General features: G+C 44.0%; 1 protein-coding gene across 6 annotated transcripts in view; it reads left to right on the top strand.

Annotated features, from left to right (window-relative positions):
• Positions 1-19,179, top strand: part of BLNK (B cell linker) — a 94,376-nt gene that overhangs the window by 70,026 nt on the left and 5,171 nt on the right. For all 6 annotated transcript variants that reach the window (XM_033149318.1, XM_033149319.1, XM_033149317.1 and 3 more), the window contains 14 exons: positions 977-1,134; positions 3,778-3,865; positions 4,505-4,600; positions 7,341-7,366; positions 9,751-9,776; positions 10,807-10,911; positions 13,418-13,460; positions 14,078-14,111; positions 14,449-14,521; positions 14,930-14,960; positions 15,637-15,679; positions 17,375-17,453; positions 18,645-18,676; positions 18,879-18,958. In XM_033149318.1, the coding sequence (XP_033005209.1) occupies positions 977-1,134; positions 3,778-3,865; positions 4,505-4,600; positions 7,341-7,366; positions 9,751-9,776; positions 10,807-10,911; positions 13,418-13,460; positions 14,078-14,111; positions 14,449-14,521; positions 14,930-14,960; positions 15,637-15,679; positions 17,375-17,453; positions 18,645-18,676; positions 18,879-18,958 (914 nt within the window). The remainder of the gene's footprint in view (positions 1-976; positions 1,135-3,777; positions 3,866-4,504; positions 4,601-7,340; positions 7,367-9,750; positions 9,777-10,806; positions 10,912-13,417; positions 13,461-14,077; positions 14,112-14,448; positions 14,522-14,929; positions 14,961-15,636; positions 15,680-17,374; positions 17,454-18,644; positions 18,677-18,878; positions 18,959-19,179) is intronic.

The following is a 19,179-nucleotide window of genomic DNA, read 5'->3' as shown; positions in this document are numbered from 1 at the left end:
AAAATGCCAGCCATAGAAAGGTCCACAATATTATCCCAACTCCCCAATTATGAAGTTCGTGTCCAAACAATGAAGGGGTTGAAAATAAATATAGCTTGTTATAAAACAAAAAAGCTTTATTTTATTTTTGTTTTTAATTGCTTATGCAAGCTGATGCTCAGTTCTTTCAGTGGTGCTGTTTTATCAAAAGTGATCCTTTCCAGGATGATTTTTATGACTTCCCATTTCGTTGCCGGGGAGTCGAGGGTAGGAGGTATTTACAGCACCCAGTTTTCAAACAATGCATTTTATGTCATTCCCCAGAAGTGTTTTTTTTTTGGCTGGGATCTTAGGGAGGGTTTCAAGCACAAGTGACTTTGACTGTTGATCCAGTCGTGATAAGTATGTCATATTCAAAGTAGTTTTGGATGTGTAACTGTGCAGGGTGGGTGGGGGAATAGACATATTCTTGTACAGTCTGCTGCTTCTTAAATCTGACAGAGATGCAGAGAACCAGAGAGCACAATATACTGAACTTGTTTTGAAGTCGCACTAAACCATAATAGAAATAAGCTACAGTTTAATGTGTATGAGCAGCACGCTAGTATGCACTGCTGAAACCACTCCTGCAATGCTATTAGAAAACAAGCCATGGTCTGGCTTGGCATGTCAACTCAACCCAGGCTTATGGTTTGTTTTGTAAAAACAAACCACAAGCCCATGTTCAGATGTCACATCTAGCCAGACAGCACAGCAGGAGTGGGAGAGGAGTGACGTGCCCATAGTTTCAGCAGCATGCTGTTCATTCACATTAAACCATTGTTTTTAACTATGGTTTAACGTACCTCAGGTCAGTTACATGTCCTGTTCCCTGTACATCAGTCGCAAATCTGAAACCGATCTCAGTCTGTAAGTAGACTAGATCAAAATGGAAGGGGATGGAGGCACCCTTTTGAAAGTTGAGGATTCTTACTGGATTTTTTTTTCTCGTTTACAGACAACAAGCGACCTAGTCCACAGAAGCCTTGGCCTGTCACCAAACCACTGCCTACTTTGCCAAGCAACTCTTTATCTAAACCAAAGAAAGTGGCCACTTTGCCCTTGCCACCTGCTGCTCTCAGGACAATACGACCACCAAAGCCTAAGGATGATGAGGTAACGCTGGCAGCTAAATCAGGATCGTTATTAGATACAAAAGCTAGGCACAGCCACCTTAAGAATGAATCCTCTTGACCATAGTGATAGGGAGGTCATAATTTAAAATAAAAAATAAAGTGATGACAGTAATGATTTAAAAATTATTGTTCTAGGACCATTTGCCCATTTTATGAATTTAGCACATTTCACATTCTCTACATACAAAAGATTCAGAAGTGGAAGGGAGAGTTGTAGGAAGTGGCATGCTTATTCCTTTAAATAATATTACCCTGGCACTTACAAGGATGTGCCCATATTAAATGGGAATGACATATGTGTGGAGCATTCTCTGCCGTTGAAGAAAACTAGCTGCTCCTGCGCACGTGGAGGTCTTTGTGTGTGCAAGAGAGGCCCCGTGGAGCTTTGACTAATGGGCAGTGAGTCACCCCCAAATTATTCACATGCAGTCGCAGTCAGACATAATCCATTCCCGGTATTACATTCTGTCCTTATAACAAACAGCCTTGGTCCCGCATACATTACGGAGCATCGTTCTCCCATCCTTTCTTCTTCTATGGTTATTTCTTTGTCTTAAGGCTTGATATATTTATATACCAATCCAGGAAGAAATGCTACAGAATAAGAAGGAATAAAACTATTCATATATCAAATACAATTCATACACAATTGATGTACGAAGTTTATTTTTATGAATTTGTCATGTTTTTATGCTGCTGTTTGGTCATATTCCCAGGGCAGTTGGCAAAATAAAAACCCATCCCAAGCCCCAAAACAATTAAACTGTAAATACAACTGTGTTACTGTTGTAAATACATTTTGCTGAATGCAAAACAAAAAGGGGAACCTGGTTTGTACAAGTAATAAAGCAGGTGCAATGAGTTTTAATTTCAGTTTGGTACATTGTTTTCCAAAAAATCAATACAAGGATTCTATTCTGTCACAAATTTAAGAATGGGTTCCCTAAATGAAAAGGTAGCAAATTGTTAGCTTTGAATGTCATTGTTGTTGTTGTTGTTGTTGTTGTTGCATTTTTACTGCCAAGCGGGGAGAGAGAGACATGTGAGATTTTCCAACTTGGGTCCCAAAAGAAGCTTCCATCCCTTAATCTGACCACATTGCTCAATGGTCTCTAATTGATTAACAATTGCAAAAAGAATCCTTGTGGAAACCAACAAAGGGAAGGCACCTGCTTGTACAGAGCAGGCATGGTGAACCTTTGTCCCTCCAGTGTAGCTGAACTATTAACTCCCACCAGTCCCAGCAAGTTTGGCCCAATGGCTAGAGATAATGGGAGTTGCAGTTCAGCAACATCTGGAGGGCCAGAGGTCTCCCAAATTTACTGTAGAGAACAAGTAAATCATAGCTGTTAGTTCAACTGTTATTTATTTGTTGTTGGACCCATAGCCTACTGTCACCAAATCCCACATAGCATCTTACAACATATAGTTAAAAACATTAAGCCAAGCATTATAAAAGTACAAGTAAAGTAGTACCAAAATCTTAACTAAACCAACAAACTAAAACAGGTGAAATCACCCATAGGTCTGTATGCAGCAGTATGGCAGCCATGATGTAATGGACCCCACAGCATCTTAGTCCCTCCCCGACTTCAGAATGGCCTAGCATAAAGGGGGTTAGTATTGCACCTGATGTCATGCTCAGAGTGGACTCATTGAAATCAATTGACTGAAGCTTGTCATTACTTAATTAATTCCATTCATGTCAGTTCATTCATTCTTGAGTCGGATACAACTCAAAGGTCTCAGAAGGGCCAGTTTTTATCAACTACAGTCAAACCAATTACGTCCACCTCTGCTTGCATCCATTTCGGCCAACATCCACAGCAAACCCAGAAGTAACCATTGGGTTTGCCGCCGTTCGCGCATGTGCAAGAGCGAAGTTCGCACATGCGCAGGAGTGGGAAATCACCACCTGCGCACAACGGCACCTCTCCCAGCAACCCATTTCGACCTCCAGACAGACATCCGGAACGGATTATGGTCGTAGGTAGAAGTTCCACTGTACTTAAAATCCTGGTGATGGATGCCAGGCAGACTTCTTTCTTCCATTATTCAGGTGCTCCCACAGAAAAACCCATGCTTCTAGCGCAAGACAGTTTCAGCACGCATATGACATAACACCCAAAACACTCAGTTAATCTTGGTTCACTGGAGCTGGGGTATTTATGGGAGAGGTATCCCAAGCTTAGGCCTTTGGTTTTTTTTTTCATGCATCATCTCATAAAGACAAAATATCTAGGTGACATACTACATCTTCAATGTGTAAAACAAGGCTGAAACACAACGCTGAATCCAAACCCAGCATAAAATAATGAAACAAACAACAGCCGTAGCAGCACAACTTTAATACATGAAAAGAGAACTAAAACCTACTAACCATCATCAAGATGGGGGGAAGGGGGTTTTCTTCCCTAGGAGACTGGCTATTAATGGCTTTGCCAGGACAGAAAAGATAACAGTGGCACTTTCCACATCCCATTAATTTCGCAGGAGAAATCTAATCGTGTGCTGAGAGCTCTGCATTGAAACCGCGGGGGAACACACGCACAATGGTCTCCGGCTGGGTCATGTGCTATTTTATACATACCCTATATTAACTCATCTCTGCATTTTCCTTCAGGCAGATTACGTTGTACCTCTAGAAAATGACGATGAAGAAGATAATTATATTCAACCCACAGAAGAGAGCACTCCGCAGCCTAAAAAACGTAAGCATCTGGATTTTTTTAAAAACACACAACTTCATGAAGCCGACCAAGTGGACAAGGTATTGGATCTGAAATGTGTAGGACTCAGTTTCTGTCCAACAGACAGGAGAAAAATTCTCAGAATTAGGCGTGCAAATTTAGCTAGCAGGGCCATTCCTTTTGATAAGACCCAGTCTCTTCCCTTCCCCTTCCAAAGGACTACAGAGGTGAAGGGAAGAATGCAGGAAATTAGAGCAAGCAAAAGCCACATTTTGAATTTGAGAGGTGATATTTTATGCACATTTTTAAACTTTCCATAGAACGATGAGGGCTAGATTCTTGGCTGCTGATTTTAATATGTTTCTTTCTTTCTTTTTCTTGGGGTTCTGCACATACCACTAGATTTCTGCTGTAGGCTTGCTGAACCATGTCTCTCTACGTTTGAACGGACCGCTTCCTTTTTAGAAAAGGAGCTGTAAGGCATATTTAAGTATGCTTCTAAAAGAGGGGGGCTGGCATATTGCTTGCAGTATAAAAGAGCAAATTTCAGTTTCAAACAGTTTTAAGGAAACTAATTTAGCCAAAAAATACTATCTCCCGATACATGTGACTTTGGTTTTCATTAGTGTGACGTGCCTATGTTTCTTTCATCATTTTAAGCCCCAGTGGTGAACAGATTGATCAAGCCCATGCAAAAACTCGATCCTCCCAGTTCGCCAGCATTGCCTCCTGTTCCTCCATCGCCTTCAACATTAGGTATGAAAGAATGTGTATTAGTATAATTATAAACAGCATTGTATATGTTTTGAAGTTGTGGTTACATTTTGCAGTCCTTTTAAAGACACCATAAAAGCAAGATCTAGGTTTGTACATATATGTGTGTGTGTGTGTGTGTGTGTGTGTGTGTGTGTGTGTGTGTACAAACCTAGATCTTGCTTTTATGGTGTCATATATATATATATATGTACAAACCTAGATCTTGCTTGCTTTTATATATATATATATACACACACACACACACACACACACACAGTGTATGAGGGGGTGTTGGGACACTCTGTCCCTCCAGATATTATTCCTGACCTGCAATCATCCCTAACCATTGGCAGTGCTCCTTGAATTTGCAGCAAACTCGGGGCAGATTTTGTATCATAAGTCATCCTGGATCTACTATATTGCCAACTAGAGGAAACAGCTCACTGTTTTGTCTAATAAGACTAGCAGGCTTCATTAAGGCTGTACAGTGTAAACAAGCCACGCCAGAGAAGGGAGTTTTTTCTACGCACATTGTATGGAACGTAAGAAAGTTCATTCATAGTACTCCTTTCCGTTTCTTTGGATGGTAGCAATAACTTTGCTTTCAAATAAAACAGCACCCCCTAGTGGAATTTATTAATGCTACGACTATCCCTACTTGCATCCTTTGCATCAATGACAAACGACATTATTGTTTAACACATAGTTAGGAAAACCTGATTTGAATAATTTTTCCAACCAATTCCTTCTGATAAGTGAACATACACTTAGCCATAACAAACAGTACAACATTACGAGGCATAAAGCTTGACTTTGTTCCTGTTCCTGTTCCTGTTCCTGTTCCAGTTCCAGGTAGGTAGCCGTGTTGGTCTGCCGTAGTCAAAACAAAATAAAAAATAAATAAAATTCCTTCCAGTAATACCTTAGAGACCAACTAAGTTTGTTCTTGGTATGAGCTTTCATGTGCATGCAAAAACACGAAAACTCATACCAAGAACAAACTTAGTTGGCCTCTAAGGTGCTACTGGAAGGATTTTTTTATTTTTTTATTTTGTTTTGTTCCTGTTGAAATTGATGGGATTTAACTCATTTGTCCTGTCACATTGATTTCGGTGAGGCCTGAATTTGCGAAATTTAGTCTGGACATAACCCAATGTATTCAAGTCAGAAAAAATATATAAGAGCTTTGATAAAATGAAGTATGTTAGTAATATGCTTAAGAATTATTTGCTTGGATCCTAAGATACGTGAGCAAAAAACTTAACGGAAGGAAAGTTTTCCATTCCCTCCCCTCAGCCTATGTCCCCTTAAAACAGTGATGGCCAAACTTGGCCCTACAGCTGTTTTGGGACTACAATTCCCATCATCCCTGACCACTGGCCCTGTTAGCTAGGGATTATGGGAGTTGTAGTCTGAAAACAGCTGGAGGGCCAAGTTTGGCCACCACTGCCTTAAAAGCTTTTCTGAGATGTCAGGGGACCTTCTTCAGTAATATGGGGTGGGCACATGGAGGGGGGACTGTTCAGGAAGAGTAGTTCCTGTTATGAGCCCCATGGAAACAACTTGACAGGAGTCGGTCAGATGGGGAAGAGGGGTGGGAAGAGATATGGGAACTGGAGGACTCTGATCCTGCAGAAGGTCCCAGCAGATTGTGAGGTGCTGACATAGACCTGGGGAAGGGGCCGCATAGGTTGTCAAGAATGCAGCCTGCCTTAGGGTCATGTGATACTCAAGTGTAATGTCTTAGCCAGCTGATGTGACTCTGTTGCTACTCCCAGCCAGCGAAGAGCCACTCTCCCAAGGGGAGGCACAGAGGGGTCAGTCAGGCAGTGAGCTGGCACTGTCATCACCAAGGAAATTGCACCAGTGCAAACAGACTTCACTCCCTCAGCCTGCTCTCAGGAGTGCTTGCTTGTTTGACCAGGCCCAAACCTTGGGACAGCACAGTGCCTCCAGGAAGCCCTCCGGCAGGACCTGAGGATAATAGCTCTCTCCTGCTGTTTGCATTCAGACACATGCTGCCTCCAAACCTGGAAGTAGCACATAGCCACAATGACGAGTATCCAATGATAGCCTTATGCTCTACAGGGTTTGTCCAGGGATCACCAACCTTTTGGGGCAGTGGGCACCCTTGGAATTTTGAGCAACTGCCATGGGCACCAGTCCAAAATTGGCTGCTAAGGGGGCATGGCATAGCACAGAGTATCATCTGACATCAACTGCATAAATGAAGGTGTCCATCACACTCTTCAAAAGGAGAGCCAAGGGTGCGTTTCAGAAGCTTAGATTCTACCTAGCCATGAACTCTAGAGATCTGCCATGCCTCCAGGCTTTGTGACCTGTAACCCAACTTATGTTTAGGCACTGTAGTGAATTTTGGAATAAAGCTTTTTACCCCCTAACAACCCTTTGTCTTACCCAGCATTGTCAGTGAGGTCCCTGACTGTCCTTGAAGGTTACTTTCTGTGAACTTTTTTATTTTCACTTATTGTAGGACTGGAGCCAATGATGCTTAATATTGCTAATATTTTTTGTTTTATTCTGTTCCTAAATATCAGTGGCTTTTCACCTTTCAAAAACATTTTAGCATGATCTACAAGTATTAAATGTCCTGCCAAAACTGGTTATCATTTTTTTAAAAAAATAGAACTCTCTCTATATATAGTGATTTCTGTATCTATATTTGTGCATGGCTGTTTTGAGTTTTGTTTCTAATTGCGGAACATCCTTCTTTTTCCAGATGTCTATGAAATTCCCGAGGAAGAGGTAAGACCTTGTATACATACTTTGAAAACCAAACGCTGAAGTCCTAAAAAAAAAAAACCATGTGCAAAAAAAATCTCACCTGTGCAGAAGCGTCCCGTTTTTTATTGGAGAGAAGAAATGTTCCATGCCCAGAGTGGGAAATGGCATATGGTCCATTTTGTGCTCAGATGAAACCGTGTGCATGTTCAGAACAGTATTTCACAGATTTGAAATTTCAAATGGAATACAGTGGTGCCCTGCTAGATGAATGCCTCGCTAGACGAAAAACTCGCTAGACGAAGGCATTTGTCTAGCGGAAGGCTGCCCTGCTAGACGAAAAAGTCTATGGGGCTGCCTCGCAAGACGAAAAATTTTCGTCTTTTTTTTTCGTTTTGCGGAGCGCGGCTGTCATTGCCACTCCACAAGACGAAAAACCCGCTAGACGAAAATTTTCGCAGAACGAATTATTTTCGTCTAGCGGGGCACCACTGTACATTCTGACCATACTAGACATGGAAGTTTCCTTGTATCTATATATATAAAATGCAAGTGTCTCTGCGTCCAGTCTGTGTGTCTCTGGGTTTGCGCAACTGAGCATGTGCCCCAGGGACACAGGGATTGGAGCAGAGAGACATCGGGCCACGAGCAGCATTGGCAGTTCAAGCGGGGCGGTTGAAATGGAACGCCGGGCTGCAGAGGACGAGGGGAAGCCGAAGAGGGAGGTCACGCTGCTGCTCCCGCCGCTACAAGGAGAGCCTGTTGCTGCTGACCCCCTCCTGCCCCGTTGGCCTGCATGGCGCTGCTGCCTCTCCTCCACCCCCCGACCACCCGCTAAAGCAGGCTTTGGCAGGCGGGCGGGGGGCAAGCAGGGTTTCTCCGCTTTAACGGAGAAGCCCTGCTTGCCTCTCCTCCACCCCCCGACCACCCGCTAAAGCAGGCTTTGGCAGGGGGGCGGGGGGCGGGGGGGCAAGCAGGGCTTCTCCGCTTTAACGGAGAAGCCCTGCTTGCCTCTCCTCCACCCCCCCGACCACCCGCTAAAGCAGGCTTTGGCAGGCGGGCGGGGGGCGGGGGGGCAAGCAGGGCTTCTCCGCTTTAACGGAGAAGCCCTGCTTGCCTCTCCTCCACCCCCCCGACCACCCGCTAAAGCAGGCTTTGGCAGGCGGGCGGGGGGCGGGGGGGCAAGCAGGGCTTCTCCGCTTTAACGGAGAAGCCCTGCTTGCCTCTCCTCCACCCCCCGACCACCCGCTAAAGCAGGCTTTGGCAGGCGGGCGGGGGGCGGGGGGGCAAGCAGGGCTTCTCCGCTTTAACGGAGAAGCCCTGCTTGCCTCTCCTCCACCCCCCGACCACCCGCTAAAGCAGGCTTTGGCAGGGGGGCGGGGGGCGGGGGGGCAAGCAGGGCTTCTCCGCTTTAACGGAGAAGCCCTGCTTGCCTCTCCTCCACCCCCCGACCACCCGCTAAAGCAGGCTTTGGCAGGCGGGCGGGGGGCGGGGGGGCAAGCAGGGCTTCTCCGCTTTAACGGAGAAGCCCTGCTTGCCTCTCCTCCACCCCCCGACCACCCGCTAAAGCAGGCTTTGGCAGGCGGGCGGGGGGGCGGGGGGGCAAGCAGGGCTTCTCCGCTTTAACGGAGAAGCCCTGCTTGCCTCTCCTCCACCCCCGACCACCCGCTAAAGCAGGCTTTGGCAGGCGGGCGGGGGGCGGGGGGGCAAGCAGGGCTTCTCCGCTTTAATGGAGAAGCCCAGCTTGCCTCTCCTCCACCCCCCGACCACCCGCTAAAGCAGGCTTTGGCTGGAGGGCGGGGGGGCAAGCAGGGCTTCTCCGCTTTAACGGAGAAGCCCAGCTTGCCTCTCCTCCACCCCCCCGACCACCCGCTAAAGCAGGCTTTGGCAGGGGGTGGGGGGCGGGGCGGGCAAGCAGGGCTTCTCCGCTTTAACGGAGAAGCCCTGCTTGCCTCTCCTCCGCCCCCCGACCACCCGCTAAAGCAGGCTTTGGCAGGGGGTGGGGGTGGGGCGCCAGCCCCCTCCACATATATTCTAGCCCGTTTTTTTTAACGGGCTTAAACCACTAGTCTATAATATTGTGACGGGGGACTTCCAAGACCCTTTCCATTTTCATCACTTCTTTCTCCTCATTGCCAGGAATGTTGTGTTCATAGTCCTTCTAAGAGCAACTCCATCCAATATAGCTTATGTCTCAACTCTGTCCTCTTGTGGGGCAGGTTCTGTACAACCTGACTTTTATTTGTATGGATGTGTTTTGGTTTTTTAAAGGTTTCATTGGCTTGTTCAATTTTGTAATTGGTTTTAATGTTTATACTGTGTTATAAATCACTTTGGGTCACTGTTGTGTGTAAAGTGACTAAATAATAATATTATTAAATAATAAACAATTCCATCTCTCCCTACAGGAAAAAACGCTGCCTCCATTGCCCAGGTAATGTTAAATCTGTGTGAAAATCTGTTTTAAAAAAATATCATGTGATTCCCCACACAAGTGTATTTCCTCCTAGAGGTGTATTCATCTACTCCAGATACTTGAGGCACATTTAGATCAGTGGCTTATTAATGGAATAGAATTCAACTCAAGTGGAAATAAGGGGGCGGGGAGATCAAATGAGAGGGAGGTTTGGCTGGTGCCTTCATTATACAACTTTAGGCACCAGGCAAAAACATTCCTCTTCAACCAGGCCTTGGGCTGATTAACGTCCAATGCCCTTTTAAATGTGTTGTGGGAGGGGGCATCCTTGGTTTGTTTGTTTGTTTGTTTGTTTTCTTATTTTCTTATGTATTTTGTGTTTTTTATATTGTATTTTTATGTTGTGAACCACCCTGTGATGAAGGGCAGTATACAAATGTAATTAATAATAATAATAATAAAACTAACACCTTTAGGATTATGGCCATAGTCATCTGACTGGTGTACAGTGGTACTTCGGGTTAAGGACCTAATTAATTCTGGAGGTCCGTTCTTAACCAAACTGTTTCTTAACCTGAGGTACCACTTTAGCTAATGGGGCCTCCCGCTGATGCCACCGCGCCGCCACCGCACTATTTCTGTTCTCATCCTGAAGCAAAGTTCTTAACATGAGGTACTATTTTGGGGTTAGTGGAGTCTGTAACCTAAAGCGTCTGTAACCTGAGGTACCACTGTACCTTATTTGCAAACTGAAACCATATACAGTCTCTAATGCTACAACTGGGACCTAGGGATTTATAAGATTGATGCATATTTATGGTTATCTTAATAGGAAAAATATGCCCAGCACCATCTTTTTCAAGAAATAAGTCCTGTAAACTTCTTCCAACATCTGTCTTGCTTTCTAATTATGAGAGTATCTGGGCAAGAAAACTGCTTAGTAATCCAAATTCACAACAGTTGGGCAAAACTTGTGGGCTAGTTCACATTTTGTGTAAACGTAAAATTTCAATATGAAAACTAGACTTTTAATATTTTTATCCCTAAGGAATTCCAAGCAACTTCCTCCGAAACCTGGACAGAGACCTGAACTCAGAGGACACTCGCTTGAACACAATGCAGCTAAAGAGTCCTTTAAACCTGACGTGCCCAGGTTAGTTATGAATAAGTGGGCCATGTTTCACAAGCATATAGTAAGGTTGGTAGTACAATAGCTTCGTAAACAAGCATTTTGGTTTCCCTGTGAATGTCCTGGTCCTCAAACACTCTGCACATCAATCGGGAGAAAGCCGCACTTGTAGAGCTCAGGCGATGCTGGATTTCGGCATCAATGTTGATCAATGTTGATCAAGGCAAATCTTAAAAAATGTAGTATAAACACTGACAACTGGGAAACACTGGCCTGCGAGCGCTCCAGTTGGAGAACAACCTTTATCAAAGGTGTCATGGGCTTTGAAGACGCTCGAACTCAGGACGCAAGGGAGAAACGTGCTAAGAGGAAGGCACACTTGGCAAACCCTCACCGTGATCAACTCCCACCTGGAAACCAATGCCCCCACTGTGGAAGGAAGTGTGGATCCAGAATTGGCCTCCACAGTCACTTACGGACTCATTGTTTAAACCATGTTTATGGAAGACAGTCTTACTCGACTACAAGTGATCGCCAAAGAAGAAGAAGTTATGAATAATAATAATATCTGTAACAATCGACAAGTATGTTACACAAAAAGGGGTTCACATTGAGCATTCAGTTTGGCATTGTGGGTACTGCATGTTCCATTTCAAATGCCAGCTCAGGCTCCATATGCACTATGCATTTAAGGCAGTATCATACTATTTTAAACAGTCAAGGCTTCCTGCAAAGGAGTTGATAGGATACCCTTATTCCCCTCTCGGATCAACAATTCCCAGAGTCGGGTATTGGGGTTGATTTTGCTCTTTGCATTTTTATTTTTATTTTTTTGAAGCTGTCGAGCAGTGAAAATCATGTCCACTGTCCCCCTAGAAGGTCCAAAAACATTTTGGGATTCAGGAAGAGTAGCCTCAGATATAGTCAGGAGAAAGTTTGCTAAGATCCTTGCAAGAATTTTGCCAGGCGCAGCTAATAAAGAGATGCCTCGATAGTTTCCGCAGTCCGTTCTATCATCCTTTTTTAAAAGGTTGATAATTTTGGCATCCCTAAAGTCTGCTGGGATCTCCTCTCTCCCAGATTTTTTCGATGAGCTTGTGAAGTTGTTGTGCAAGTTCAGTTCCGCCCACTTTGAAGAATTCGGCAGGTATGCCATCAGGTCTGCTGGTTTTGTTTTTCATTTGGTTAATAGCTGTACACAACTCTCCCAGATTTGGAGATACTGCAAGCTCATCTCTAATTTGTTTTTGTGGAATTTGTGAGAGGACCTCAGCAGCTACGGGGGGAGTTGCAGTTAAGGAGATGGTGGTAATGTTCTTTCCAGCACAGTGCAATAGGTTCTTTATCATTTAGAAGTGTGGTACCATCTGTTGAGCATAGGAGGCATATGCAATGAATTATTGGTCCATAGATGGTCTTTGTAGCTTTAAAGAAACTCTGTGCATCATGAGTGTCGGCTAAGTGCTGGACCTCTTGAGGTTTTTTTATCCACCAGGTGTTCTTTAGTTCTCTGGTTCTTTGGACTTCAGCCTTAGCGTTGGCATAGGGTTTTTTTCTTAGTGGCGTAGTTTCTATCTCTTTGCCAGATCTTGAAGGCCTTTCTTTTCTTGTCAACAATGCGTTCAATCTCACTGTCATTCTCCTCAAACCAGTTCTGGTGTTTCTTGGTTTGGTATCTGTTCACAGGCTGCAATAATGTCGTTATCAAGGAACTCTGAAAGCATATGGTCCTTAAGAGTTGTTTGGAAGCAATCCATCTTAATAGGATCTTGAAGGGCTTGAGTGTTCATTTTGTGCCTTGATTTCCTTCCTTGAAGCCTGTGTTGAGGTATAATCTTGATAGCCATCATGGAATGTATTAATCAGTGATCTGTCCAGCAGTTGCCAGCACTCGTCATAGGAGCACATCACGGCGATCTTCAGCTCGGACAATTACATAGTCTAAGAGGTGCCAGTGGTTCGACTGAGGGTGGCTCCATGATGTTTTAATTTTTTTTTTTTTTTGTTGGAAGAGTGTGTTGGTAAATAACAAGGTTGTGCACTGCACATATAGTCAAAAGTAAGATTCCGTTCTGGTTGCTGTTGCCAGTTCCTTCTTTCCCAATACTCCCAAGCCACAGATCAAAATCTCGCCCAACTCTTGCATTAAACTCACCCAGGAGGATAATTTTCTCCTTAGGCATCTCTGATAGGATGGCATCCAGCTGAGAATAAAAAAAATTCTTTAATGTCTACATCGACATCCAGTGTTGGTGGATAAGCACTTAAAAATAGTAGCCTGTTGGTTTTTGGTGAGTTTTATTCAAAGGGTTGAAAGTTGTTTAGTGCTGACATAACAGCACTAAATGTCAGATATCTCTGCTTTACAGGAAGTCCACTAGTCTCTCTCCATATATACGCATAGTTCATCCTAATCAGGGTGCTCTCTACAACAAAAGTTTCAGGTGAAACTGAAATTATAGCAAGGCAGATAATTACTGTTACAATTAAGAGCAAAAAAATTGATTGAAACATTTTATATGCTTTCCAGAAATGTTTTGCCACTTCCTAGGAACCGGCCTCCACCAAAAATTGTAAGTTGTTAACCACCTACCTGGTTTGAAAGGCAATTACTTGCTGTTGCTTGAGGGACAGAAAACCAATTACCTTCTGATTGTTGTGGAGAAACAAGTCCTCATGCCCTGCTTGTAGGCTTCCCATTGGCATCTGATTGGCCACTGTGGATAATAGACTGATGGACTAGATACATCTTTCTTCTGATCTAGAAAGCTTCTTTTCATGTTGTGATTTGAACTAACAAAGATCTTCACCGAAAGATTGGAAAATGTCATTTCTTTTTCCTCCAGTTTTGTCTAAATAATTCAGGAGAGCGCATCTCCTCTGATGAAGATATTTGTTGGCTCTCTGATTGTTCCTTCAGCTTTCTGTGTAGCTTCATAATCTGGCTTTTCTTATTATTATTATTATTAAGTTTTGTTGTTGTTGTTCAGTCGTTCAGTCGTGTCCGACTCTTCGTGACCCCATGGACCAGAGATTATTAAGTAAATGTTGTTATTTATGTGGCAGCCCCAGCCAGCACATTTTGAGCATTCATCACTGATGCTAGGTTTGTTTCAGAAGAATTTTTAGTATGAAATACTCCTTATCAAAATTTAGTAGCAAAATCTGACAACTGTTATTTTGATTTCAGGAACCTGATAGCCTCAGAATACAAGATGAAGACAGTAAGTATATTCTGCCCTGGACACAATTGAGGGGCCTTTTGTACTATGACTGGAGGGGCGTCGAAAGCCACTTCAGCACCAAATTTCATACCTTCCCCTTCATTCCACTTACACTGAAATCCTAACAGACTGTGGCTACATTCATACATCTGCACTGTTAATATTCTCTGTGTATCTAATGCATGTATTTCTGTGGCATATGCATTTCAACCTGGTGCCCTCCAAATGTTTTGCACTTCTGCAGCTATCATTGCTGGGTATTGGCTATGCTGTCTAGAGATGAAGGAAGTGTAGTCCAAAAATAAGTGTGCACTAAACATTGTGTCTGGATTTTTAGATCACAGCAGCAACAGTGCTCCAGAATTCAAGGCTCCTTCTGCTACAGTCCCATCTCCATTTCCACGGATTCCGTAAGTTATAAAAAATATGTTACTTTAGAACTGTTCCGTGTACTCTCAGCATGTACTGGAGGCAGTAAAGTAGAGGCTGCCCAATTCATTAAACCCATTATATAAAGGACCCCACTGGTGCTCATCACCATTAAGCCGGGCAACATGAAAGTTGAGTGTTCCATGGGCTGGATTCCCCACTTCTAAGAGGGCTTTCCTGCCTCACTGTTCACACTGCAGTCCTCTGTAAAGGCTCTCAGAAGGTCTGCAGACCTCTCAGGCATGGCACTTGATGTGGCAGGTGGGGCCGGAGGAGGAAGGGGGATGGATTCCCCTTGTGTAAACCAAAATGCCTTTCACTCATGTAGTGACACTTTTGCCTCCGAGCTTATGAATCACATGCAATAACTCTCTTTTTTTCCCCTGCAGGAAAAAATTACCAAATCCAGCACCGCCATCAGTAAGTTGATTTTGATTTCTAAAATATTATTACACATTGAATAATAAATGAGAATACAACAAAACTTTCAATCATTCCATAATACTAAACAGTGCTTAACACAACCATTATCCTAAATCAGCCACGTCGTTCCAATTTCTCGGCGCTAAATGGTAAAGAGGCTATTTGTACAGTGAATGTTGCTTCTGCTGACAACCAAATCCTCAGCGTGCTACTGAATGGAGCAGAAATTTATTACAGCTAATTGCTGTGGCAGATATTTGCTGCTTCTCTTCTTACAAAGTACTTTGGTGTGTAGTGAAGAAGAAGAAGAAGAGTTTGGATTTGATATCCCGCTTTTCACTACCCGAAGGAGTCTCAAAGTGGCTAACATTCTCCTTTCCCTTCCTCCCCCACAACAAACACTCTGTGAGGTGAGTGGGGCTGAGAGACTTCAAAGAAGTGTGACTAGCCCAAGGTCACCCAGCAGCTGCATGTGGAGTAGCGGGGACGCGAACCCGGTTCCCCAGATTACGAGTCTACCACTCTTAACCACTACACCACACTGGCTGAAGGATATCCTCTACCGCAAGCCTAGAAGGAAGCAGGGATCTCAGTCAGTTGTAATGTCAGATCACTGACCGAAGAGCATTTTACCACACAATCTTAACCCAATTTACTTCCTTTGTTGTCATAGAAACCAAGCCTCCCTGACAGAGACCACCTAAGTGTTATTGAAGGTAAACTACTTGTTCAAACATTTGTCTACCATCTTCTTATTAATAATGCGTGCGTAAAACTCTGTAGTGCTGCAAGGCCACTACAGGCCCACTCAAGGCAGGATTGATTTTGTCTAAGCCTGCTACAAAAATTTCAGATGGGGGCAGACTGTAGCTCAATGGCATAGCAATGCCTCCATAGCATCTCCAGTGAAAACACCAAATAACAGAAGATGGGAAAGACCTCTTCCCAAGACAATCGAGAACTGCTTCCAGCTAGGGTAGAACATATTGGGCTGGATGGAACAACAGCCTGACTACTAGAAGGCATTTCCCTGTATTCCAAGAGAGCTTTTGCAAAGTAGAATTAATAAGGTATTTATAACCACATCCAATTACTAGATGTACCAACTAGCAGTCAGTGATCTGATGGACCATCTCCTGGTTGCTGGACTCCTTCCTGTATACCTGAAGGAGTGTCTCCACCCCCATCATTCAGCTCGGACACTGAGATCCAGCGCAGAGGGCCTTCTGTCGGTTCCCTCACTGCGAGAAGCAAAACTACAGGGAACCAGGCAAAGGGCCTTCTTGGTAGTGGCGCCCGCCCTGTGGAATGCCCTCCCATCAGAGGTCAAGGGAATAAACAACTACCTGACATTTAGAAAATACCTGAAGGCAGCCCTGTTTAGGGAAGTTTTTAAACTGTGATATTTTAAATGTATTTTAATATTTGATAGAAGCCGCCCAGAGTGGCTGGGGAGACCCAGCCAGATGGGCAGGGTACAAATAAATTATTATTATTATTATTATTATTATTATTATTATTATTATTATTATTGCAAAAAGTACTGAACTATGTAGTCTACATACTCCGGGTCATGAAATATAGACTAGTTAAACCTGTTAAAGATAGCCTGGATATTCACTTTTGCTTTGCAAATTTATCAAGCACATGTGAACCATGCGGATTCTCAAGAGAGAAGACCACCACACAAGTATTAAGTCAGCTCCAGGCAGCTCTGGCACAGTGCAGTGTGCATCCATCTCATTCTGCTCATTTCAACAAGGTGTAAATAGTCTCACTTCGTTGCAAGGTGTTGAGCAAGTGGTCTCCAGTTTCCCTTCCACCTGTACGTATAATGCCACTCCTGTTGTAGAGGTAAAGGTAAAGGACCCCTGGATGGTTAAGTCCAGTCAAAGGTGACTCTGGGGTTGCAGCGCTCATCTCGCTTTCAGGCCAAGGGAGACGGCATTTGTCCAGAGACAGTTTTCCAGGTCATGTGGCCAGCATGGCTAAACAGCTACTGGCACACGAAGGACCGTGATGAGTGCCAGAGCGCACAGAAACGGCGTTTACCTTCCGGCCGCAGCTGTACTTACTGAGGACTGAAAGCCTGAGAAGCCCGTTTTGCTCTCCTCTTCAGAATTGTACCTTAGATCGCTTTATAGACAGAAAATGAATGATGTGTGATATATGGTATAATGCAGATAAAGATAGCAAAACCAGATTCTCACCAGAGAGCAGATGGAAGGACTAAAAGCTGTTGTGCCTTGACCTTCAGTAGTTGCAGCTGCAGCACAGCAGAAAGTGGAAGGTCAAATCTGAAGGTAGTGTCCTTGCTGCTCATGCAAGCTGAATTACGCGTATGTCACCAAGGGCAACCGAGACCCATCTGCATCCTTTCCCTAATCACACTTCTCCTTTCCCAAATGTAGATAAACCTATACCAGCTGAACGCCGGCGAGTTTCCAATCATGATATCCCTCTTCCACCCATCCCACCCAGTATCCAAAAGTAAGCACATAATTTGCTTTAAATTTTTCGTTTTTGCTGCTGAGTTGTGATTCGCTGGTTTCAAAGTCTAAAAAGAAAGAGAATCCAAAGTGGGTACAACTGGTTATTGGGCAAGAGATGAAATTAGGTACAAATGTCTTCGTTAACAATTTGCACATTAAATCCTCATAGATGAACACAATGCCATGTATTTGTATTGGGGCCCTGGTCCCTGGTGCCATCACTACCTTTGCCTTTCACCCTCAGAAGAGGGGGGAATGAGCTTTGGAGCACCTAAAATTAAAGAGTAAAAATATATATGTCTCTCAAGATGCAAGCATAATAAAAGTCAAGAAAAGTAGTTTTAACCAGAGGAACAGCATGTAAGCTCCAAAATTTGTTAGTTTCTTAACCTCCTGGCAATGTTGCACAAATTGGAGTTTAAGTGCTATTCCTTGAGGAAACTATATTGACCATTTAGAAGATGCCCCTCTTTTCTTTGCGGCGAATATTCATCAGCAAAACATAATGGATTGGATCTTAACAACTGTTCTCAACTCCTCCCAACTGCAGCTCTGCATCCTTTTCATCTAGCAAAGCATAGAACGGGCTGCAGTTAGAAGAGAGAATTTTGCGAGTAGAGCTGCCTTCTGTGGGTACAACCCTACAGCAGACAGGGGATCCTGCAAGGGCTTGAGTAAATTCTTCTCAAAGAAAACCAGGAATAAACCAGAGGAGAACATTTCCTTAGGATTATAAAGGATGTATAGGTTTCCCCCAAGGAAAAAGCATGTTGGAAGAGCCTTGCTGGACTACCAGCATCCTATTCTCAAAGTGCCAACCAGGTTCCTGTGAGAAGCCCACAAGCAGTACCCAAGAGCAACAGTAATCTCACCACTTATGTTCCCCAGCTACCAGTGTTGAAAGTTATACTGCCTTTGGTACTGGAGTCAGTACACAACCATCATGACTAGCAACCATTGAGAGCTTTCTCCTCCGTGAATTTGTCAGCCATTTGTAGCCACCGTGAATTTGTCTGAGCTCTTCACAGTAAATACCACCCTTTTCGCTGCTTTGTATTTTTCTTTATTCCCTGTACGGCTTTCTCCTTTTCTGGTTAAAAGAAATGGTGAGCAAAATGCAGTTCCCTCGCTTACCTCAGTTGCAACGTGTAATGCCACCCCGCATTTCCTCAATTTCTGTTTGTTTCAGACCGCTGCCTCCGAAGCCAGCAACGCTGCCAAGTAAGCCCTCCTTCATTTGACTTAAGTTGGGGTGGGTTTCCAATTCATGCATCTTCAGCACAGTTAAGAAAGATCCTCTCATGCTGTCTTTATGACTGGCACGGCAGCAAAGGCAGTAGGCAAAGGGGGCTGCAATTTTACATAATAGAGCCCTCTCGTGTTTAAACATGGAATGTTACAGGTTGCCTTGTGTCTTCCCCAGGACCCCCAGAACCTGTGAACCGCACCTCATGTGCTCCACGTAGTAGTAGCCTGCAAGGTGGTTATACTGCAGCAGAACAGGTACAACACTATTTGAATTCATTTTTTAAAAGAGGGAGATTGGGGAGTGTGTTCCACAAACTTTTGGTCAAGATATAATACAGCCGTAGGGTATTTCCAGGCCTCAGGCCTAAGCAGCCTCCCCATTTAGCACACCAGGCTGTTTCAGCCAAGTCACACTCACCTACCTTACAGCTGATGTCATCTATGATGTCAGGTGTGGGGCAGGTAAAACCCCAGAT

The sequence above is a fragment of the Lacerta agilis genome, chromosome 5, assembly GCF_009819535.1.
Source record: "Lacerta agilis isolate rLacAgi1 chromosome 5, rLacAgi1.pri, whole genome shotgun sequence".
In the NCBI taxonomy this organism is placed as follows: domain Eukaryota; kingdom Metazoa; phylum Chordata; class Lepidosauria; order Squamata; family Lacertidae; genus Lacerta; species Lacerta agilis.
The sequence above is the reverse complement of the archived record's forward strand: the minus strand, read 5'-3'. Positions and strand labels throughout refer to the sequence as shown.